This window comes from Lissotriton vulgaris, chromosome 10 (genome assembly GCF_964263255.1).
Source record: "Lissotriton vulgaris chromosome 10, aLisVul1.2, whole genome shotgun sequence".
Classification (NCBI taxonomy): domain Eukaryota; kingdom Metazoa; phylum Chordata; class Amphibia; order Caudata; family Salamandridae; genus Lissotriton; species Lissotriton vulgaris.
Genome location: NC_141698.1, coordinates 7,094,580 through 7,119,050, shown reverse-complemented (window position 1 = coordinate 7,119,050; position 24,471 = coordinate 7,094,580). Strand labels below are relative to the sequence as shown.

General features: G+C 53.8%; 1 protein-coding gene across 2 annotated transcripts in view; it reads left to right on the top strand.

The window, feature by feature from the left end:
* Nucleotides 1-24,471, top strand: part of HUWE1 (HECT, UBA and WWE domain containing E3 ubiquitin protein ligase 1) — a 1,800,886-nt gene that overhangs the window by 1,361,279 nt on the left and 415,136 nt on the right. For both annotated transcript variants that reach the window (XM_086940169.1, XM_086940170.1), the window contains one exon: nucleotides 18,037-18,254. In XM_086940169.1, the coding sequence (XP_086796295.1) occupies nucleotides 18,037-18,254 (218 nt within the window). The remainder of the gene's footprint in view (nucleotides 1-18,036; nucleotides 18,255-24,471) is intronic.

The following is a 24,471-nucleotide window of genomic DNA, read 5'->3' as shown; positions in this document are numbered from 1 at the left end:
TTTTTCAAAACCCAGAGTCGCTGGCGGAGCAGATGCTCCACACCCTTGACGTTAAAAGACCCCTAATGTACTACATTGACAGGACAAAGGATTTTCGAAAAACTAAGCAGCTTTTCGTTGCCTTTGCATCACACCACAAGGGTAACGCTATTTCCAAAGCTGGTATCGCTAGGTGGATCGTGAAATGTATTCAGATCTGTTACGCTAAGGCTAAACGCACTCTTACAATTCCACCAAGAGCCCACTCCACCAGAAAGTTGGGGGCCTCTATGGCTTTCCTTGGGAACATTCCCTTAGAGGATATATGTAGAGCAGCCACATGGTCTACCACACATACATTTACTAAACATTACTGTGTAGACGTGCACTCTAAACAGCAGGCAGCTGTTGGTTAGGCTGTTCTCAAAACACTTTTCCAAACTGCTGCAGCTGGCACGGGCGGCCGCCAATAATAGGAGGACTGCTATGTATTCTATGCACAGATATGAATTCAGCAGCCCACATGCCTCGAACTGCAAATGCTACTTACCAGTATGCATCTGTTCTTGGCATGTAGGGCTGCTGACATTCATATCGCCCGCCCTCCTCCCCGGCGCCTGTAGCAGCTGCAGTATTCATGTATATGCTCATAGCATGGTCATCACTCACATAGTTCACTCCATCTCGGCCACAATGGCTAAAAACAATCTGGGGATGGAGGCGATGCCCATGCGCACTGTAGTCCAGGGGAGGAGCCACCTATCTCGTGATACTTCGAAGACTCTTCCAGGACAACAATGTGCAATCATCCGGACCCAACACTAGGCGGCGATCTATGCACAGATATGAATGTCAGCAGCCCTACATGCCAAGAACAGATGCATACTGGTAAGTAGCATTTGCATTTAGGTACAGTAGTGATTTTTCAGTAATATAAAGCGGTTTTAAAAGTTCACACTTGAAAACTTTTTAATGAAAATCTGGTAATGTTATCCAATGGGAGAAAATTCAGGTTGCAGGTAAGTATGATCTTGTTACTTTTGTAATCCAGTACCAGACTCCTGCGTCCAGTGCTGGGGTCTCAACCTAAAACAGGCAAGTTAATGCGTTTCAGTACTTTTGTATGATTTTAAAGAATATTTCAAGTTTTCAAAAGTAGACACTTAAAAGAAATTTCATAGAAAAGCAGACAATGGATTTCTATGGAGAAAATGTAGATTACTAGTAACCCCGGTAAGGATTACTTTTGCGGTTCGGTACTGGGCTACAAGGTACAGTACCGGCTTCTCCCCTGATCACAGGCCAGTGCTTCGGAATTCGGGGGATTTTACATGAATATTTTTAGTTTCCAATACTTCACACTTACAAGATTTTTCGAGTCTAACCAGTCATTGTTATCCAATGGCAGGTAAGTGAGTTATCTGCTTCCAGGTGAGTACTTGGCTGTTCAAGTCAGGGTTCTGGGCATGGACTCAGGGGTCCCCCAGTGTCAGGTAAGTACAGTTAGTTCACCCCCAGTGGCACAGGGGCAGCCGGGTGCAGAGGTAGTTAGGCCCAAGGTTATCCAATGAGGTAAAGGGGGCCTCTGTTTGGTGGCTGCTCGCTAGCAGGCCACGCAGCTGTGGGAGCTGGGCTCCTGGTCACTTGCTCAGGGCAAAGGGGGAAGTAGGATAGGACAAAGGTCGCACAGCCGGCTGTACTCTGGCGACTGGTTGCAGGGTGCTTTTGAGTCGTCGGGCGCTCAATGTTATCCAATGGGAAAGGTCAAAAGGGATCAAAGGCTGCAGGCTCGGGAACGGAGACTCTCCAGGGGCGACCAGCACTTCGAGAGGTAAGTTGGGATCTTGGAGCACAGGTAGCTACCCCAAAGGGAGGCACAGGGGGCTGTCTGGCGCTGGGTGCAGGGGTGTCTTTGGGTGTCGGAAAAGCTTACCCTCGGCTGGTCGCGGTTGGGTTGGCCCCTCGTTCTGAGTCTGCAGGCGGCGTCTGGTTTGCCGAGGAGGATCTTTGGGCACTTAACTTCGGGTCCCAGTCGCCGGGGGGAGCGTCCTTGTGGTCTTGGTTCGATTGGGCACGGCCAGGGCTCTGCGAGTTCAGAGTGGGCTGGTCCGGAGCTTCCTGGCTGGCACCAGGTGGGTTGTTGCAGCAGAGCAACTACTGATGGGAGTCCCAGTCTTTAGGAGAGTCCAGGCAGGCAGTGTAGGAGAGTAGGGTCTGCAATCCTATGATCACCCAGATTTTTTGCTTTTGTTTCACTGGTTTACGACTTTTTCTGGCTGTGGGCCTGCCAATCAGACCCACAGCCTAGCTGTTCTCTCACTAAATTGACATGTGTACCTTAGGTGCATTACCCAATTGGAACTGGGCCACCTTATCAGACCCTGTAACTCAGGGCATAGGTGTACCCAGGGCCTACCAGGGGCTGAAGCATGTATTATGCCACCCCTGGATGGCCATCTAAATCTGACACAACTGGCTGCACGACAGCTGGGGCAAGGTGGTGTAATCACCCTTTGCTTTAGATATAGTATACCTATATCTAACCTTAAAAATGGACACACAGATTCCTATCAGTCACTCCTATGGCAGGCCTTGACAATCCTGAAGGCAGAGTGCTTGGAATCATGTGAGATGGTGCTCTGGCATGAGCTGAGCCCGTTTGCAGCTTGCGGAACTAAGTCCTAATAGCTGTTCCGTGATAACACATACCATATACTCTTAAGTGCATTATAATCCTCGCGGTTAAATGCTATCTCTGGTATTGCTTTATCAAAACATGTCGAGTAAGGTGTCATACGAATTGGAATACTAACCCCTCGCCAATTCTGGCGACGGGGTTAGCATTCCACCCTTCTAGAGGGACACGACATGTATGTAACTGTGAACCCCGGTTAAAGTTAACTGAAGCCTCCGCTCCACAAAATGGATGCTGCCACCACAGACACGAGTCTGACCTCCTGCTGCTGGAAGTCCTTCCAGTGAGGAGAGCTTGGACAAAGGGTTTCCTGTCAGGGGCGGTGCTAGCACCATCCCAGACAGGGTTTTGTGTATCCTGGGTAGGCAGGGCTTTACAGGAAGGTGACTGCAGAGTGGCACCCCGGTGCTCACTACGCATCTGCCGGCTAGAACCAGTTCCAGGGGCACACCAGCCCCTGGCCTGGGGAAAGTCCGGCATGGTAGAGGGGTGTAACCACCCCCCTTCCTGGTCCCACCCCTAGGGCAGGACCTAGTCGCGTACCCACCCCTTTCTTTAGGATAAAGGCAGGAGCGGGGACCCTTCCAAATTAGATCATCTTTGAATCAAGAAACTACTTTCTACGAAAGGAACTCTCGACTTCTTCTCAAGATTTCTCCCTTGTGGCTAAGGAGTAGTCACCCTGCATCCGCAGGCACCATCTAAGAACTCTGCGGTGTGCTGCACGTCCTTCCTCAGGAATCCGACCGACCAGCACGACGAGACCCGGCTTCCCTGGCACCTCTGATCTCTACCTACCTCTACAGCTAAGCTGAGAACCGTAGGTGCGACGAGACCTCGAGGGACCGGCCATCATCAGAACTGCACGACTTCGAATCAGCACGACCGCCGAGGGATCCTCTGGTGAGTGCTTTGGGGTCCGAGAAGCCCCGACCCTGAGCAGCTCCAGCACCGAAGCCCAGCCTCCCAGCATCTCCACGATCTGCGTGGGGCCCTTCTGCTTTTTGCTGCTCACCGCGTTGTCTGGCTACTAGCCCGCTGGCTTGTGGCCTTCCCGACGACGATCAACGACGACAACACTGCTAGTCTGGTTGCTCCAGACTGGCCCTTGCTCCCTTCCAAAAGAGGAGCACCCCGGACCCTCCTGGTCCACTCCAGACGCCATTTTAGGTCCACCGCGTGGGCTTGAATTTGTCAAGACTTGTTGCCCCAATCCTGGGTCCAGCAACGTCGACCGCATCAACCATCGTGGGACAGCTCGCATCTCCATCCTGGTCGCCGACAACGCCTCCTGGTCCGTGAGACTGCAGAGCCCAGCGTCGCCCACTCACCTAGTCGAGGTGACTACCATCCGGTGCCCTCCTGGTGCCATCTGATCACTGGCTAGTGGTCACGAACTTGGTCCCCTCTGCTTTCAGGTGTCATCCATCTTCGATCCAGGCTTGGATCCATCGAACAATCTCCACTGGTCGCCTGCCAGCAACTTCTTTCTTCAGGCTCCATAGACTGCAACGAGAATTCCCGACGTCTTTTCAGACCTATGCAGCTGCAGCCCCTGGGCTAGGTAACTTCGGCATTTCGGTGCCCCACATTATAGCCTCACTATCCAAGGGTCCAGATCCTTTTTGTTTTTCAGCCTATCTAGTCGGGTTCGCCCGATAACACTAACTTTGTGAAATCTAGCTACCATAGACTTTGTCCCGCATCCCGAGTGAGAGTGCACACTGCACCCGAGTCCCCTAGGCCTCCTACTAGTAATCTGAAGGTTCAGTAACGTAGTCCTAGCGATTCCAAAGCCTATTAGTATAGTACTTACCTGCTAGTAATTTCGCATTCCACTTTTAGAGTATATGGTTTTTCGTGCCCCTCGGGCATTTGTGTAAATTGTGCAACTTGAAGTATTTTTCATAAGAGTTTTGTTGTGTGCTTAGTACCCTGTCCTCATAAAGAGTACAGGGCTGTTGTGATCTAAATAAATACACTGTTTATTTTCATAACACTTGTGTGGTGTCCTTTCACTTGGTGTTCAAGGGGTATATGTGATGGTATAACAGCTGGCTTAACACGCCCTCTAGAGTTTAGCCCGAAGACTGCTCGTATCCACGCTACTAGGATAGCTGGTCTATAAGGTTGACTTACAACCAATAACCATAAGGGTTGTTTGGACTGATACATAGTGATCACTAGAATAGTGAGCACTGCGTATCAGGCCAACTTCTCACTGGCAGGTCCTCTGGGTGTCCCAAGGTTGCTGTCCGCTGGAATCGCCGGATGGTTAGGCAGGAGCAGGTTCCAGGATCGACAGGCCGGTAGGGCTGGGGTCAAGTCAGTTGTTGTCGGCCTGTTAGCAGCTGCACGGGGGGTCTTCTTTCTCTTGATCTTCTTTTTTCTTTCGGGATCTGAGGAAGGAAGGTTCGGGCAAGGACAGGGACCAATAGGTCCCTGTCATGGGGTGGGTACACCCCCTAACCTGCTCCTCTCCTGTTGGAGGGGGGCAGGAGCCTAGCTGTGATTGGGCAGGGCTCCCCATCTTCAAGATGGACTGGGCCTGGGGTCGTGCTTCACCTCGCCTCCCCCACCTGAGGGGTGGGGTTGGCACAGGCTGGCACCCCCCCCCCCTTCCTGAAGTCGTTTTTCCCGCCAGTCAGGACTGGTGGGGGCTGGTTGCTGGGTACAGCAAATGGTCTGGGGAAGCTCACAGAGGCGGCATGCCATTGAAGCTTGCCCCTGCCCATCCTGGGGGAGGAGACCTAGCACCTCGCCCAGGATGTGCATTGTTCCAGGCCAAGGAGAGCGGGGGCTCTCCTACCCAGGGGTCCATCAACATGTCTGCTGTGTGGCAGCCTCTGCAGCCACTCATCCCAGACGTGGATTGTAGGTTAAGGTTTCAGGGGGCATCTCTAAGATGCCCTCTGGTGCGTTTTACATTAAATCCCACACTGGCATCAGTGCTGAGAAGTTTGATATCAAACTTGTCAGTCTTCAGTGTAGCCATTATGGTGCTGTGGAGTTCGTAATGACAACCTCCCAGCACCATATACTCTTAATGGCATCACTGCACTTACAGTGCCCAGGAATGGCCCTGGGTACTGTAGGGGCACAGGGCTCATGCACCCAGCTAGAGGGGTGACTGAAGTATGCCAGGGCAGTGGGTTCTGTGGGCATGCCACACAGGGATGTGTGCCATGTTGACTCTTTGTTTGGGTCTGTAATAAGACACTCGGCCTGCAAAGGCAGTGTGTGGGTGTCAGGGTACAGGGCCCCTGCGGGTGACACAGTAAGTGCTGCAGCCCTCAGGGGTCTTCCCTGGTCACCATGCCCTGGGTACCTAGGGTACCATTTACTAGGGGCTGACAGGTGGCCAGAGATGCCAATTGGGTTTTAGTTTCAACACAGTTTTAGGGAAGGAACACAGGCCCTGGGTACCTGGTTGGCAGGAACCCAGGGCACACTCAGTCAAAGCACATCGGCAATCAGAAAAAAGTGTGGGCATACCCATGCAAGAAATATGGCACTTTCTCACACTCTGCTTTGGAAAGTTTTTTCCTAAGAGGGTTCCCATGTCTTGGAATGTAACATGCCCTATGTGGGTTTCTGGTAGCTACTATATAGCTCTGTCATGTGCTGGGGAGGTGTGGTGGCCTTCGAGCCTCTACGCTCCGTGGTGTCACGGTATGTCCCTGTTGTGTAGGAAGGTGGATACCTGACTATGGTTGCCCCCAACTTTTTTTGCCTGGTGTTTTGCTGGTTTTCCGACTTAGTTGGCCTGGGACCCTGCCAATCGGGACCCCAGGCCTACTGCTCTCTCTCTAAAATGGATTCCATGTACCTTAGGTACATTTCCAATTGGTACTGGGCCACCTTATCAGACCCTGTCACTCAGGGCATAGGTGTACCCAGGGCCTACCAGGGGCTGAAGCATGTATTATGCCACCCCTGGATGGCCATCTAAATCTGACACAACTGGCTGCACGACAGCTGGGGCAAGGTGGTGTAATCACCCTTTGCTTTAGATATAGTATACCTATATCTGAAAGAAACACGTTAGTGTTAGATTCCTTACCCTAGAATATCCCCAGGCGTCAGTCTGGATCCGGAAACTTTTGCGTAGCAGTACCCCTGCGCGTCGGTAGGCGTCGTCTGCAGGCGTCCCCTGCGGCTCCGTGTCCGTCGTCGGCGTTGTGCGCCGTGATGACGTCGCTGGAGTATATAGACGCCGCCTCCGCGCGCTGACGTCAGTTCTTCTTTTTTCCGCGCCAGTGGACGCAGATCTGAAGAGCAGTACTCCGGTCTTTTGACCAAGTTTTTCGAATTATTTCACTCTTTGTGCCTGATAGGATGCCTGGGTTCAAGCACTGTGATGACTGTGAGCGCACGATGTCGGTCACAGACCATCACCGCCTCTGTCTCCGGTGTCTGGGCCCCGACCACGACGTGGACTCCTGCGTCGACTGCCGGGCCCTCACCAACAAGGCTAGGCGGGAGCGGTCCCGCAAGCTACTGGAGCTCCGGGTGTCGGCCCCACGTCGGGACCGGGAGCGGTCCCGGTCCGGCCGGAGGTCGAGAGAGCGTTCGAGGGAGCGGTCGCGGAGCCGCGCCGAGCGTTCCGGAAGTCGACACCACTCGTCAGGCTCATCAGGTAAGAAGCACAAGAAGTCGGGGCGTCGTCGTCGTACCCCCGACTCCCCCCCGCCGCTCGCGCGATGCGGCCGGGGGCTCGGGTGACCCCAACCCCGCGGCTCCGCGAGAGTCGCCGGCGCGGCCTGCCTCATACCCTCCGGTCCCTGGGCACGGCGCGACGCCTGAGGAGATCGAGGCGTTCCTCATGGCCATGAGGGCGCTCGGTTCTCCGACGGGGCCTACGGCGCCTTCGGGCCCAGTGCCACCGTCTGGGGGCCCAAGCGGTTCGGGTGTCCCTGCCTCGACGCCGTCGGGTGCTCCGGCCCCGGCGCCGCCGACGGCTCCGACCCCGGCGCCGCAAGGGCCTTCGGGATCTGCGCCAGCTGGTCTTCCGGCCTCTCCGGCGCCGTTACCATCGGGGTTACCCCCGACGCCGTCCCCGCGCGGCGCCGGTTCTCCGGTGCCGGCTCCGGCCGGCAACGGGGCTCCGACGCCGGCTCCGGGCGGCGCCGTCCCCTTACCTTCCCCGACGCCGGACGCGGAGTCGGACCGGCGTCGCTCGACGCCGGGCTCGGCGCCGGTGGGGCCCATGAACCCCGAGGAGCCGGTCTACATCATTGACTCTGAATACGGAGAGGATGAAGAGTTCGGTGAAGGTTGGGAGGGGTCCGAGGACCCTCTGTCACGCGAGTGCCAGTATGACCCGGACTGGACAGGTGACTTGGGGGATGCCAGTGGTCTGGACGACTCTCCTAACCCTTGTTTGATCTCTCCTCCATCCGTGGCATCGGTGGAGGGAGCTGCATATTCAGTGGTGCTGATGAGGGCTGCCAAGGCCTTACACCTTGAGCTCCCCGTCGCGGCCGTGAGGCCTAACATCCTCACTGAGGTCTTCAAACCGCAGTCATGCCCACAGGAGCCGCTGCTGCCGTTTAATGAAGCCTTGTCAGACGCTCTGTTGGGCACGTGGTCCAGGCCCGCTTCAGGTGCGCCTGTTGATCGGAACGTGGCCAGGCGCCACCGTCCTTGTCCGGACGACCCCAAGTTCCTGTCTACCCACCCCACTCCTGAGAGTCTGGTGATCCAGGCCTCGACCTCCCAGTCCGCATTCCCGTCGGCCCCGCCCGACCGGGAATCCAAGAGGTATGACCAGTTTGGCAAGAAGGTCTTCTCGTCCATTAGTTTGGGCCTGCGGTCTTGCAACACCGCTTGCCTCTTGGGCCGCTACACCCACTCTGTGTGGGATACGGTCGCGGAACTGCTGCCAGAATGCCCCATGGAGGTGCGGGCAAAACTCGGTCAGGCTGTGGCTGAGGGCCGAGATGCAGCTAAATATTCGATACGGTGTGGTCTTGATACGACCGACTCGCTGGGCAGAGCTATGTCAACGACGGTGGCGATTCGTCGCCACGCCTGGCTGAGATCCGGCAACTTTTCGGCAGATGTCCAGAATACGTTGATGGACATGCCGTTCGATGGCTGTCACCTGTTCGGTGATAAGGCGGACCACGCGCTGGAACGCTTCAAGGACTCCAGGGTCACGGCCAAGTCCTTGGGTCTCTCGACCCAGCGTCAGCAACCGGGTTCGTTTCGTCCCTTTCGTGGCCAAGGAAGGGGCGCCCCCACACGTGCTGCCAGCCACGCGCCGCAACAATCCTTTCAACGCGGTGGCGGCCGTGGAAACCGCCGTGGTGGCGGTCGGGGACAACGGCGGGGTCAGACCACACCTCCCCCCGCAGCATCTGCCTCAAAATCCTCCTAGTCCGTGCTTTCGGCCCCATGTGACGCCAGTGGGTGGCAGGGTTCGCCATCACCACGCTCACTGGCGCACGATCACTTCGGACAGGTGGGTGCTGCAAATCGTCCGAAGGGGCTACTCCCTCCCCTTCGAGACCACTCCTCCAGCCATGCCACCGCAGAACCACCGTGTGTCGGGGGACCACTTGACACTTCTGCAGGAGGAAGTTACGGCCCTCTTGGCCAAGGGGGCCATCGAGCGATTTCCTGGGCCAGAAGTAGGGCGTGGTTGCTATTCCCACTACTTTCTGGTACCCAAGAAGGACAAGGGGGGCCTACGTCCTATCTTGGATCTAAGGAACGTCAACGGCTTCCTCCAGAAGGAGAAGTTCAAGATGTTGACGTTAGCTCAGGTCTTGGCTGCTCTAGACCCACAAGACTGGATGGTAGCGTTGGACTTGCAGGATGCCTATTTTCACATCCCCGTCCTGCCGGCCCACCGGCGTTACCTGCGGTTCACGGTAGGCCAGGAGCACTTTCAGTTTATTGTGCTTCCCTTCGGCCTTACCAGCGCCCCACGGGTGTTCACAAAGGTGATGGCGGTGGTCGCAGCCCATCTGCGCAGGTTGGGGGTCTCAGTCTTCCCCTACCTAGACGACTGGTTGTTGAAGGCGGGCTCGCCCCAGACAGTCGTCCACCACCTTCAGATGACGGCAGACCTCTTGCACGACCTGGGGTTCTCCATCAATGTGCCGAAATCACACCTGTGTCCCTCTCAAAAGCTCCTTTTCATCGGAGCGGTTCTGGACTCGGCGCAGTTTCGGGTTTATCCTCCGGAACGGCGGGTCCGGGATATTCAGGCTTTGATTCCCATCTTTCAGCCACTATCCCGGGTTTCGGTCAGGTTGACGCTGCGGCTGCTGGGACTGATGGCTTCCTGCATCCTTCTGGTGCATCACGCCCGGTGGCGGATGCGGGCTCTGCAGTGGGACCTGAAGTTTCAGTGGGCCCAGCATCAGGGCAACTTGTCCGACCACGTCTTGATCTCGGAGGGCACTGCGAGACAACTGCAGTGGTGGCTTACGGACCGCGATTGGGTCAGGGGCAAGTCCCTCTCCCTTCCCCAACCGGAGCACGTTGTCGTGACGGACGCGTCCCTCCAGGGCTGGGGAGGCCACTTGGGAGAGGCGGAGATCAGAGGCATCTGGTCTCCGGCGGAGTCCCGGCTCCATATCAACCTGTTGGAGCTACGGGCGATTCGTCTAGCACTGAAGGCATTCCTCCCCTTTGTCAACGGGAGTGTAGTGCAGGTGTTCACGGACAACACCACCGCCATGTGGTACTGCAACAAACAAGGCGGGGTGGGGTCGTGGACCCTTTGCCAGGAGGCTCTGCGCCTCTGGCAGTGGCTGGAACGTCAGGGCGTGACTCTGACGGTTCAACACCTGGCAGGTTCCCTGAACGCCAGGGCGGACGAACTCAGCCGTCTGTGCTCGATGGATCACGAATGGCGTCTGAACTCGGACGTGGCGCAAGGTCTCTTTCTGCGATGGGGAGAGCCTTGGTTAGATCTATTCGCCACAGAAGAGAACGCGCAATGTCATCAGTTCTGCGCGTTGGAGTTTCCAGGACGGCACTCACACGGCGACGCCTTTCGGCGCGAGTGGAGTTGCGGTCTGTTATACGCCTTTCCGCCTATACCACTTCTGCCCAGAGTGCTGAAGAAGATCAGGCGCGACCGGGCCCAAGTCATCCTTGTGGCCCCGGACTGGGCTCGAAGGTACTGGTATCCCGAGCTACTCAGCATGTCAGTCGGTCCCCCGATCCGCCTGCCCCTTCAGGAGGACCTTCTGTCGCAGCAGCAGGGGACGGTTCTCCACCCGAACCTGTCCAGTCTCCACCTCCATGCTTCGAGATTGAGCGGCGGCAGTTGAGGCCATTTGACTTGCCTCCTGAAGTCTGTGATGTAATTCTGACAGCCAGGCGTCCCTCCACTAAGTCGGTATACGCCTGTAGGTGGAACAGATTTGTGGCATGGTGCACAGCAAAGGCTGTGGATCCACTCTCTGCCCCTCTTTCCGAGGTTCTTCTGTTTCTTCTCTCTCTTGCCCAGCAGGGCTCTGCTCTGGGCACTACCAAGGGCTACCTTTCTGCCCTTTCAGCCTTTTGTAAGGCTTCCTGATCAGCCTTCTTTGTTCAAATCCCCGATTGTAACTCGATTCTTGAAGGGCATCACTCACATGTTTCCACCTGTTCCGTTTGTGATGCCTCAGTGGGATTTGAACCTGGTTCTGACCTTTCTGATGTGTGCTCCCTTTGAGCCCCTTCATTCTTGCCCTCTCCGTCTCCTGACTTTAAAGACGGCTTTCCTGGTTGCCATCACCTCTGCCAGGAGGGTGAGTGAGCTCCAGGCTCTTTCTGTCAAACCTCCTTTCTTGTCCATTCATCCTGACAAGGTGGTTCTGAGGACTAGACCTTCTTTCCTGCCCAAGGTTGTTTCGGCCTTTCACATCGGGCAGTCCATCACCCTCCCTTCCTTCTTCCCGCCTCCGCATCCTTCAAAGGATGAAGAGCGGCTCCATCGTCTGGACCCAAAACGTGCGCTTTCATTTTATATGGATCGCACACGCCAGTTCCGGGTGGATGACCAACTGTTTGTTGGCTACGTGGGTGCGAAGAAGGGACGGGCGGTCCATAAACGGACCATCTCTCGATGGGTCGTTCTCTGCATCAAAGCGTGCTACTCTTTGGCTCGAAAGGAGCCTCCTGTTGGGCTAAGGGCCCATTCCACTCGGGCCACGGCGGCTACTACTGCCTTGGGCCGGGGAGTCCCTTTGCAGGACATTCGCCAGGCGGCTACGTGGGCCTCGCTGCACACTTTCGCGAGGCACTACTGCCTGGACAGTCCAGTCCGGAGGGATGGCTTCTTTGGCCGTTCTGTCCTCAAGGACTTTCTGGTGTAGGAATGTATTGGTTCGCAGACCCACCACCGGGGTTGGTATTGCTGGGGTATCTATTCTAAGGTAAGGAATCTAACACTAACGTGTTTCTTTCAGATGAACAAGTTACTTACCTTCGGTAACGATATATCTGTAAGAAACATTAGTTAGTGTTAGATTCCTTACCGAACCCACCCATCCTCCCCGTTCTGCGAACTGATACCTAGGGTTAAGGACATCCCTTTCAGGGCCCTAGTTTTACATGGCACCAGTGTTGGTTCTCTCATGGCTCTGCGTCTTCTGGCGCGGAAAAGCTGTGTACAAAGAACTGACGTCAGCGCGCGGAGGCGGCGTCTATATACTCCAGCGACGTCATCACGGCGCACGACGCCGACGACGGACGCGGAGCCGCAGGGGACGCCTGCAGACGACGCCTACCGACGCGCAGGGGTACTGCTACGCAAAAGTTTCCGGATCCAGACTGACGCCTGGGGATATTCTAAGGTAAGGAATCTAACACTAACTAATGTTTCTTACAGATATATCGTTACCGAAGGTAAGTAACTTGTTCATCTAACCCTAAAAATGGACACACAGATTCCTATCAATCACTCCTATGGCAGGCCTTGACAATCCTGAAGGCAGAGTGCTTGGAATCGTGTGAGATGGTGCTCTGGCATGAGCTGAGCCCGTTTGCAGCTTGCGGAACCAAGTCCTAATAGCTGTTCCATGATAACGCATACCATATACACTTAAGTGCATTATAATCCTCGCGGTTAAATGCTATCTTTGGTATCGCTTTATCAAAACATGTCGAGTAAGGTGTCATACGAATTGGAATACTAACCCCTCGCCAATTCTGGCGACGGGGTTAGCATTCCACCCTTCTAGAGGGACACGACATGTATGTAACTGTGAACCCCGGTTAAAGTTAACTCAAGCCTCAGCATCACAAAATGGATGCTGCCACCACAGACACGAGTCTGACCCCCTGCAGCTGGGAGTCCTTCCAGCGAGGGGAGCCTGGACCAAGGGTTTCCTGTCAGGGGCGGTGCTAGCACCATCCCAGACAGGGTTTTGTGTATCCTGGGTAGGCAGGGCTTTACAGGAAGGTGACTGCAAGTGGCACCCCGGTGCTCACTACGCATCTGCCGGCTAGAACCAGTTCCAGGGGCACACCAGCCCCTGGCCTGGGGAAAGTCCGGCATGGGAGAGGGGTGTAACCACCCCCCTTCCTGGTCCCACCCCTAGGGCAGGACCTAGTCGCGTACTCACCCCTTTCTTTGGGATAAAGGCAGGAGCGGGGACCCTTCCAAATTAGATCATCTTTGAATCAAGAAACTACTTTCCACGAAAGGAACTCTCGACTCTTCTCAAGATTTCTCCCTTGTGGCTAAGGAGTAGTCACCCTGCATCCGCAGGCACCATCTAAGAACTCTGCGGTTTGCTGCACGTCCTTCCTCCTGAATCCGACTGACCAGCTCGACGAGACCCGGCTTCCCTGGCACCTCTGACCTCTACCTACCTCTACAGCTAAGCTGAGAACCGTAGGTGCGACGAGACCTCGAGGGACCGGCCATCATCAGAACTGCACGACTTCTATCCTGCACGACCGCCGAGGGATCCTCTGGTGAGTGCTCTGGGGTCCGAGAAGCCCCGACCCTGAGCAGCTCCAGCACCGAAGTCCAGCCTCCCAGCATCCACGAGATCTGCGTGGGGCCCTTCTGCTTTTTGCTGCTCACCACGTTGTCTGGCTACTAGCCCGCTGGCTTGTGGCCTTCCCGACGACGACATCAATACTGCTGGTCTGGTTGCTCCAGACTGGCCCTTGCCCCCTTCCAAAAGAGGAGCACCCCGGACCCTCCTGGTCCACTCCAGACGCCATTTTAGGTCCACTGCGTGGGCTTGAATTTGCCAAGACTTGTTGCCCCAATCCTGGGTCCAGCGACGTCGACCGCATCAACCATCGTGGGACAGCTCGCACCTCCATCCTGGTCGCCGACAACGCCTCCTGGTCCGTGTGACTGCAGAGCCCAGCGTCGCCCACTCACCTGGTCGAGGTGACTACCATCCGGTGCCCTCCTGGTGCCATCTGATCACTGGCTAGTGGTCAAGAACTTGGTCCCCTCTGCTTTCAGGTGTCATCCACCTTCGATCCAGGCTTGGATCACTTCGAACAATCTTCACTGGTCGCCTGCCAGCAACTTCTTTCTTCAGGCTCCTGGTTCGTCAACGAGGATTCCAGACGTCTCTTCAGACCTATGCAGCTGCAGCCCCTGGGCTAGGTAACTTCGGCATTTCGGTGCCCCAGCATAGCCTCACTATCCAAGGGTCCAGATCCACTGTCGTTTTCGACCTACCTTATCGGGTTCGCCCGAGAACACTAACTTGCTTTTACTAGCTCCCATAGACTTTGTCCCGCATCCCGCGTGAGAGTGCACACTCTGCACCCTAGACCCCTAGGCCTCCTACTAGTAATCTGAAGGTTCAGTAACGCAGTCCTAGCGATTCCAAAGCCTATTAGTACAGTACTTACCTGCTAGTAATTTCGCATTCCACTTCCATAGTATATGGTTTGTCGTGCCCCTCGGGCATTTGTGTAAATTGTGCAACTTAAAGTATTTTCGTAAGAGTTTTGTTGTGTGCTTAGTACCCTGTCCTCATAAAGAGTACAGGGCTGTTGTGATCTAAATAAATACACGGTTTATTTTCATAACACTTGTGTGGTGTCCTTTCACTTGGTGTTCAAGGGGTATATGTGATGGTATAACAGCTGGCTTAACACGCCCTCTAGAGTTTAGCCCGAAGACTGCTCGTATCCACGCTACTAGGATAGCTGGTCTATAAGGTTGACTTACAACCAATCACCATAAGGGTTGTTTGGACTGATACATAGTGATCACTAGAATAGTGAGCACTGCATATCAGGCCAACTTCTCACACGTTCCTCTTGCTGAGGGTTTGTGAATGGCTCATTCTGCGTCCCGGGCAGTCTTCCGGGGTAGCTGCGTTGTTGGCCCGGTCTGGCATGCTGTCTGCGGTCTGGCGTCATAGCTCTGCCTGGTTCCGCTTCTTTGTGTTTGGGCCGTGTACATGGACTTCTCCTTTGGGGTGTGTCTGGGCCTTCTTGGTCTTCCTGGCCTCTCTTTGGCTGGCGTCTGACTGTCCTGGGTGCACCCTTCCGTGCGTTGTCCACAGCGGGCTGAGCCTGTGGTGCCGACCTGCTGTTCTGTGTACCTCTGTGCCTTCTGGCTCTTTGGCGGGACAGTCGTCCGTTGGTTGAAACACCCCAGCCTCAAGCATCTTCCAATGGGCCCTGTCTTTAGTTCTCCCTCTCCTCCTGGGGTGGCGGTCGTTCTTCAGTTTCTTGTGTGCTGTCTGTCCCTGCGGGGTGTTGGGCGGTTTTCCCTGGGTGACCTCGGGCTCCCAGTCTGCTCCGCCTGCCTTATTGCAAAAGGCGCCGTTCTGTCTTGTTGATTGCCTTCACTCTACCTCTTTTCCTTGGAGTCTCTAAGTTGCTCTTCTTCCTAGGTACTCCTCTTCATTGCTTGGGCATATGGGCACCTGGTGGAGAGTCTTGATACCTTGAATGGTTGTGAGGCGCTTTGGCCTCCCTTAGCCTTGCTCGAGTTTCTCCTGCTGTTTGAAAGCATGCTGCCTCTCTTCTTGTCTTCCCGCATCCCCTCTAGGGTTGGGGGTCTTCTGGATGTAGGGGTTCCCCTTGCCTGGGGGGACAGGGTTCTTTTCCCTGTCCGTTAGCCATGACCTCTGTGGGACTCTCTATTCTGTCCAGGCTGGTGGGGTCCTCTCGCAGACCCCTTCCCCGTGGTTATGTCTAGGGTACCTATTCTACGTTAAGGAATCTGCACCTAGTAGTCTCTTATCAGATGTACGAGTTACTTACCTTCCGTAACGATGTATCTGGTAGACACGATTCTAGCTGCAGAATCCTTCACGACTCAACCTTCTCCCTGTTCTGCGAGGGCCTTTGGCTTAGCCTTCTGCACGTGCTTCCCTGTGGGTGGCTAGGTCTTCTGTGAGTGCATTCTTTCGCTATTTGTTGGCGGAATGTTGTCCTGTTTCTTTGTTCCGATTCCTCCCTTTTGGTCATTGGAGGATAGGTTAAAGGTGCTTCTGTGCCCTTACGCTCTGGTTGCTCCAGGTTGGGGCTACCTTCAACGCCTCCCTCTTCCCCCTTTCAGTGCTAGGGGTTCTGCCCCCTATGCTTCTCTGCTGCCCTCTGGGTAGGGGTCTTTTGGCCGGGCCTCTGCCCTTGTTCCTTATGGGGGATGTCACACTCTGTGCTGGGGCTGTCCTGGAGTTTTGCTGTTCCTAGTTTTTCCCGGACTGGTTCCCCTTCATTGTTAATTGAGGTTGTAATCCTGCTACATGTTATCATGACATTTTTTCATATGTTCTTTGTCTCTGGGGGGGGGGGGGGCTATTTCTGTACTGGCCGGGTTGCTGATCGGGGCGGTGCTCTGTTCTTATTCTTTCCCCTTCCCTTAGGTGCTGCAGTGTCTGGCACTGCCCCTTATGGTGTTGTTTCTCATCATTCCTTTCTATGTTCCTGCTCTTTTGCACACTGTTCCCATACTGTAACAGTTTTGTCTGATGGCTCTGCGTTGTGGATCGGAAAAGTTATCTGAAGAAAACTGACGTAGGCGTGCCGGGGTGGGACTTATGTGAAATCGATGACGTCACGTACGCAGACATCAGGGCGGAGTCGCGTGATGCCGTCCTCCCGGCGCGCAGGGATGCTGGTCACATTTTTTTCCAGATTAGTCTCATACCTGGGATAATTCTACATTCAGGAATCTGCGGCTAGAATAGTCTCTACCAGATACATCATTTCCGAAGGTAAGTAACTCGTACGTTTTGCCCGCTCCGTTCTGCAGGACTTTCTGGTTTGAGTCCAATCTCGTACGCACCTCCAAATAGGTACTGCTTTGGTATCTATTCAGAAAGGGAGGTGTCTGCGGATAGAAGTCTGTCAGACGAACAAGCTCTTTCAGTTAGGGACTCTAGCCACAGATTACTCACTGATCCTCCACATTCTTCGACTCAACTCTATCCCTTAAGATCCCAAGTCTAGGAATTTGCACACTGGTCACACCAATTTACTTTTGGGGCTCTGTGTCGGTGGCCCAGACAGTCCTGATAGCAACTGATGTCAGTGTGTGGGAGTGGCGCCTATATGAGCTTCACACGTCATTTGCAGACCCAAATTGCATTGCTGCAGAGCTGAACGGCTCCACCTACAGGTGCAGAGGTACTGCTGGAAAGCTTCCAGATCCAGTCCGACGCCTTGGGATATTCAAAAGGTGAGCCATCTGCGGCTATAGTCTCTATCAGAAAAACTTGTACCCAAGGTAAGTAACTAGTTCATTTTTTTCCGTGGATAAACATCTTTTTGATGGATAGTCTTTCGAGCCACAGATTCCTCACTTCATTCTGTAGTGTTTTCTTGCGACATCTAAAAAAGGTCCCAAGTTAGTACTCAGCACACTGTTATCAACAATTGTTAAACTGCGTGGAAAAGAGAGACCAGTAACTCATGTCAGTGTACAGGGGTGGCGCTTTTATGTCGCTCTGGACTGTCACTTTTGGGGCACCTGGAAGCCAGCGCAGAGGTGCTCACTGCCCCCTAGCAGTGCACATGAGCACTGCTGCAACATGTTCTGGATCAGGTTGGGGAATATTCTAAGGGGAGGAATCTGCAGTTCCGGTATCCACCTGGAAGAGCGTTACCAAAGGTTAGTAACTTGATTTGCCTTTCATCTGAACATTGCAGAATTCTGGTCTGACTGACTTGAACTTTTGCTATAATTGACAGTTCGGCTGCAGTTTGAAGTGTCTTCTTGCTGTGGGTTAATACGACTTGTACACTTGAATTGTTTTGCATCTTTGTATGGCTTTAAATCTCAGATGCTTCTCATTCACTCTGATGTTTCCAGTGCTTTTTATTAGGGTTTCATCCAGCCCTACATGTTCAATCCCACTCTGTTTTATTCCCTACCTATCAGGACCATTTCTTATTCTATTCATTGTTTCCCTTGCAAAAAGGTATCAATTTACCAGAAGGTGTGGATCCATCCTTCTTGGCTGCCCTGCCTGAAGACATCAGGAGGGAGGTTCTTCAGAATCAGCTGGGAATCCGCCCGCCTGCTCGTCCTCTTCCCACTGCTGAGCCTGTGGTGCCTCCTCCGGTGGTGAGCAGTGCTGGCTTGTCTGAAGTCAGCCCTGAGTTTCTGGCTGCCCTCCCACCAGCTATTCAAGAGGAGGTACTTGTTTGCATTGAATGAAGTGACTGGTAGGTCTTGAAAGTTGGGAAATGAAGAGCTGTGATTAGGTGTTCCAAGCCAAGCAATTGCCCGTAACTCTGTTAGGATGCAAGTCCGATATTTTCCTAATGTCTTACTTTCACTTATCTGTAGTAAGCAAAGGCTCCTGGAATATTAATTATTTACACAAATACCCAATAATGTTGCCATTCTCATAGGATGTGGTGCGGACTGTGCCTATTTACAAGTTAAACCAGAGACTTTCGGGTTTCACTCAAAATTCACAGTGAGGGCTTCATTTACCCAGTAATTGCGCTAGCTTTGGTACCCCAGATACCCAGAGGCTGACCCTAGTGAAAGTCCTGCAACAGAGTTGAACTCTTTATTGTGGATTAAACCCAAGTATGCAGTCAGTATTTTTGTTCTTGTTTTGTCGGTTAACTAGCATTCTCAAGTTGTTTTACAGGTTGGCAACAGCTGTTCACTTAAGTTTGTCATTGTGGAGAAAAGATGATGCACACTATTGCACGGTGTCCACCATAGTTGGATGGTCTGAAGGCAGCAGTTGCTGCTCTTATCTGATAGACGTCTAGCCGCAGAATCCTTAACTTAGAATATCTCCCTAGGCATCAGACTGGATCCGGGGGAAAAAAATTCCCCAGCAATACCTCTGCGCGCCAGGAGGTGGCATTGCACGTCTCCATCCTGACTTAGTCCACAGAAGTGACGTCAATGGAGCCACATAAGCCCCTCCTGGCGTGCTGATGTCAGTTTTCTTCTTTTCCCCGTCCTAACGCGGATCCAGGAAAGTAATACATCTGGCCTGTTATTGTTTATTCAGGCCTTTTCAACGCCCTTTTGAGTCCATGAACAGTGTGTTCGATGCCCTTGTGGGCTTCAACCGTGCCGGTCCTACTCACAACAGATGCCAGCAACGTACCCTCACAAACTCTGTATATGGTTCTTGGGAGAGTACCATAACTCTGTGGAGTGCAACATTTGCTGCATGGAGCTGCTGTCTACCCGAATGTCCCGAACGGACCCCTCGCGACGCAGGTCTCCTTCTCCTGCGGAGTTGTCCATGCGGCGCAGCCAGTCCCATTGCGATCATTCGCCTACCTCAGGTAAGCATTGCCCCCCATCCCTGGCACGCCTCCAGGCCCCACAGGGGGGTAGTGACTCGGGTTGGGACACCGCTGGCAGGTTTACCCTCTGCTCCAACTGAGTGCCTGACTGACATCAGAGTCGCCGCAACATCGGGACACTGCCCGGAGGGGCATCCAACGACATTTAGCCCTTCCACAGTGCTTTAGCACAGCCTTCCGAGGCTCCATGCGGCATCGCTGGAGGTGCCTGCTGCACGGTGCACAACACCAATTCAGAGTGCCCTCTCTCCCTCTGGGAATAATGAGTCTATGCCGGTCCGACTCGGTTGAGGCCTTTTCGGAGGTCACAGACGCCGGCTCGACTAGAGGAATCGAGGCCTTTGGAGGTCGCTGACCTGACTGGAGGCCTTGTCGGTGGTCGTCCACTTGAAGGGTCAAGTCCTTTTCCCAGGACGCCTTCTCCACTCTAGGAGTCGAGGCCTCTTCAGAAGTCGCAGACATCGTCTCGAATCGAGGCCTCTTAGGAGGTCGCCGCCGCTGGCTCCACTCGAGGGGTCGAGGCCTTTTCGGAGGTCGCAACGCTTGCTCCACTCCACCAGTCGGGGCCTTTTCAAAGGTCTCTGACGTCTGCTCGACGCCGTCTCGGTGCCGATACCGTCTTCAGCTTAGTGGTGGAGTATGTGGTCCCAGTGGGTTCCCCACCCCCTGAGTCATTTCTTGCCCTCCAGAGCAAGCTCCAGTGGAGCAATGGCCTACTCCTCCTGCTAAGCCCTCATTAAGTGGCCGGTTTAGCTTCAATCAATCATATCATTTGTAAAGTGCACTACTCACCCGTGAGAGCCTCAAGGCGCTGGGGTGGGGAATGCTGCTACTGCTCGAAAAGCCAGGTCTTGAGGAGTTTTCTGAAGGTCAGCAGGTCTTGGTTCTGCATTAGGTGGATGGGGAGGGTGTTCCAGGTCTTGGCGGGGAGATGGGAGAACGATCTGCCACCGGCGATCGCTCTTCAGAAGCGTTGGACTGTGGCGAGGGCTGCGGATCTGGCGGGTGGGGGTGTAGAAGCGGAGTAGTCTGAGGTACGTTGGTCCGGTGTTGCGTCCATCACCTACTGCTGACTTGCTTTCACCGCCTCGTGGGGCCACGGATTCTAGTGGGCGTTCATCAGGTCTGTTTGCAGGGCTGCAGACATTCTACGGATGGAGCTGCCAAGAGTCTCTAGTCCTTAGGAGCACTTACTAGATCTTCTCCACCAGGGCGCAGGGAACATGGAACCATTAACTTTTACGGAGTCATTGTTTGACATCCTTCTCGGAACGTGGGCACAGCCCTCCTCGGGGGACCACGTGGATCGTGCTATGGCACGTCGGCCAGCTCCCACTGACCCCACCTGCTTGACCCTCCATCCTGGGGCTGGAGGACTTGTGCTTCATGCAGCTCTCTCTGAGACTCCTGTTCCATTGCACCCTCCCACTCGCGGTCTCGGTGGTTGGAGTCATACGGCTGCGATGTTTGCATCTGCCAGCTTGGGACTCTGGTCCCTCAACACGTTGTTTGTATTTGCTCGGTCTACATTGCCATTTGGGACGCTGTTGACGGCTCCTCCCCTCCTTGCCGGGGATCTCTCGTGCCAATCTGGCCCGCCTAATCAGTGATGGCGATATGGCGCACTTTTCAATTCGGTCTGCCATGGACACCACAGACACTGTGGGTCATATGGCCAGGTCGGTTGCCATACCCTGCCACGCGTGGTTGCGTTTTCCCAGAGCATGTTCCAGAGCGGCTTAAAAAGATGTACACTGGAACAGTCTCCAGTTCCTTGCTTCCTGCAGGACACGGGTGTGAGAAGTTGGCCTGATTTATACGATGCTCGCTAGTTCTAGTGATCAACTTGTATCAGTCCAAACAACCCTTATGGTGATTGGTTGTAAGTCAACCTTATAGACCAGCTATCCTAATGGTAGCATGGACAAAGCAGTCTTAGGCTAAACTCTATTGGCATGTGAAGCCAGCTGTTTTACCACATATAACCCCTTGAATACCAAGTGAAAGGACACCACACAGGTAGTTATGAAAATAAATAAGTATTTATTAACTAACATAAACCTCTGAACTCTTTATGAGGTCAGAGGGCTAAGCACATGACAAACTCTTAGGAAAAATACACTCAAGTTGCACAATTTACAATGGTGCCCTAGGGGCACGACAAACCATATACTAGAAACAATGGAATGCGAGGAAAGAAAATACTGTAAGGAGATCCAGAAGCTGGAGGATCGCTGGGACTACGCTACTGACTGGGTAAGTAAGGAGCAGGAGGCCCACGGGACTCATGTGCAGAGTGGAAACTCTCACGCGAGATGCGTACCAACGTCTATGGATGCTACAGTTTAAAGAGTTACGGATTCCGGACGAACCCGGCTGGATGGAGGGAAAACAACAGTGGACCTGAACACTAGGATAGTGAACACGGACTTCCGCACCTAGAAGCTTTAGTTACCTAACCCACAGGCTGGGGATGCTTAGGGCTGAAGTGGTTTCGGGTTTGCTGCGTTGATCCCGGTGAAGCCTGAAATAAGAAGTTGCTGGCAGGCAGCCAGATGGAGGAGTCCGGTGGTTCCAAGGATGGAACTTAGAAGGAGAAGTCCTGAAAGGGAAGGGGACAGAGTCTTGGTCACTAGCCAGTGACGGTGCTGGAACCAGGAGTGAACCAGATGCTGTTGCCGCGTTCAGGTGGAAGAAGGGTCGCTTCTCTCTGTAGCTGCGCGGACCAGGAGCTGTTCTTCACGACCAGGCTGGAGGCACGAGCTGTCCCACATAGTCTGCTGCTGATGGCGGTGTTGGATCGTCGATCTGGTCAACAGGCCTTGGCAAATGCAAGCCACGTGGTGGAACAAAGATGGCGTCTGGTGCGGACTAGGAGGGTCTGGGGTGCTTCTCTTTCACAGGGAAGCAAGGGCCAGTCTGGGGGACCAGACCAGCAGTGGTGAAATCTTCGGGTCGTCGTCTCAGAGGTCATTGGCCAGCCGGCAAGTGACCAGACAACAGGACAGGCAGCAACCAGGCAAAAGGGCCCCACGCAGATCACGTGGAGGCTGGGGGGCTGGTCTTTGGTGCAGGAGCTGCGTCGGTGTGGGGCTTGTCAGACCCGGGTGTACTCACTCGAGGATCCCTCGGTGGTCGTGCTGGAAGCGCTGTGCAGGTTTTGTCAAGATGGCCGTCTCCAAGTTGCTCGTCGCACCCACGGGTCCCAGCTGTGCTGTGGATGTAGGTTGAGGTCAGAGGAGTCTGGAGGTCTGGACCTCGTCAAGCTGGGTCGTCTGGTTCCGGGATGGAAGGACTCGCAGCAAATCGCACAGGAGCTTGATGGTGCCCGCAAAGCAGAATGGTCACTCCCTGGCCATAGGGGAGATTCTTCAGTCTTCTGATCTTCAGGAGGTAGAAGGTCAACAGTTCTTTGTGGAAGTTGTCAAGATTAATCTAAAGGGGAATGGGACCAGCTCCTACCTTTATTCAGCTAAAGGGGGCTGCACTACGACTAGGTCCCTCCTCTGGGTGGGACCAGGAAGGGGGGTGGTTACACCCCCTTTCCTTTGTCAAGTCTTGCGCCAGCTCTGGGGCTGGAGTGCCCCAGGAACTGGTTCTGACCTGTGTATGCACAGGACACCTTGTGTGCCCCAGGCATGTCTCATTCCTTTCAGCCCTGGCCTACCTAATACACAAAATCCTGTCTGGGGTGGTGCTAGCACCTCCCAAGGCAGGAAACCCTTTGTCCGAGCCTCCATCGCTGGAAGGACTCCCAGCAGCAGGAGGTGAGACTTGTGTCTGTGGTGGCAGCATCCATTTTGTGATGCTGACGCTCGAGTTAATTTTAACTGGGGTTCGCAGTTACATACATGATGTGTCCCTCTAGAAGGGTGGAATGCTACCCCAGTCGCCAGAATTGGCGAGGGGGTAGTATTCCAATTCGTATGACACCTTACTCGACATGTTTTGATAATGCTATGCCAAAGTTAGCATTTAACCGCGAGGATTATAATGCACTTAAGAGTATATGGTACGCGTTATCATGGAACAGCCATTGGGACTTGGTTCCGCAAGCTGCAAACGGGCTCAGCTCATGCCAGAGCACCATCTCACATAATTCCAAGCACTCTGCCTTCAGGATTGATAAGGCCTGCCATAGGAGTGGCTGATAGGAATATATGTGTCCATTTTAGGGTTAGATATAGGAATTCTATATCTAAAGCAAAGGGTGATTACACCACCTTGCCCCAGCTGTCGTGCAGCCAGTTGTGTCTGTTTAGATGGCCAGCCAGGGGTGGCATAATACATGCTTCAGCCCCTGGTAGGCCTGGGTACACCTATGCCCTGGATACCTAAGGTATGCTGTACAGGGACTGATAGGGTGGCCCAGTACCAATTGGTAAATGCACTTAAGGTACATGGTGTAGGAAGGTGGATATCGGACTATGGTTGCCCCCAACTTTTTGCCTGGTGTTTTGCTGGTTTTTCGACTTAGTTGACCTGGGGCCCTGCTATTCAGGACCCCAGGCCCACTGCTCTCTCTGTAAAATGGATTCCATGTACTCTAGGTACATATCTAATTGGATACTGAGTCACCTTATCAGCCCCTGTACAGTGTACCTTAGGTACCCAGGGCATAGGTGCACTCAGGGCCTACCAGGGGCTGCAGCATGTATTATGCCACCCAAATCTGAGACAATTGGCTTCACGACAGCTGGGGCAAGGTGGTGTAATCACCCTTTGCTTTAGATATAGTATTCCTATATCTAACCCTAAAATGGACACATACATTCCTATCAGTCACTCCTATGGCAGGCCTTATCAATCCTGAAGGCAGAGTGCTTGGAATTATGTGAGATGGTGCTCTGGCATGAGCTGAGCCCGTTTGCAGCTTGCGGAACCAAGTCCTAATAGCTGTTCCATGATAATGCTATACCATATACTCTTAAGTGCATTATGAACCTCGCGGTCAAATGCTAACTTTGGCATAGCATTATCAAAACATGTCGAGTAAGGTGTCATACGAATTGGAATACTAACCACTCGCCAATTCTGGCGACGGGGTTAGCATTCCACCCTTCTAGAGGGAC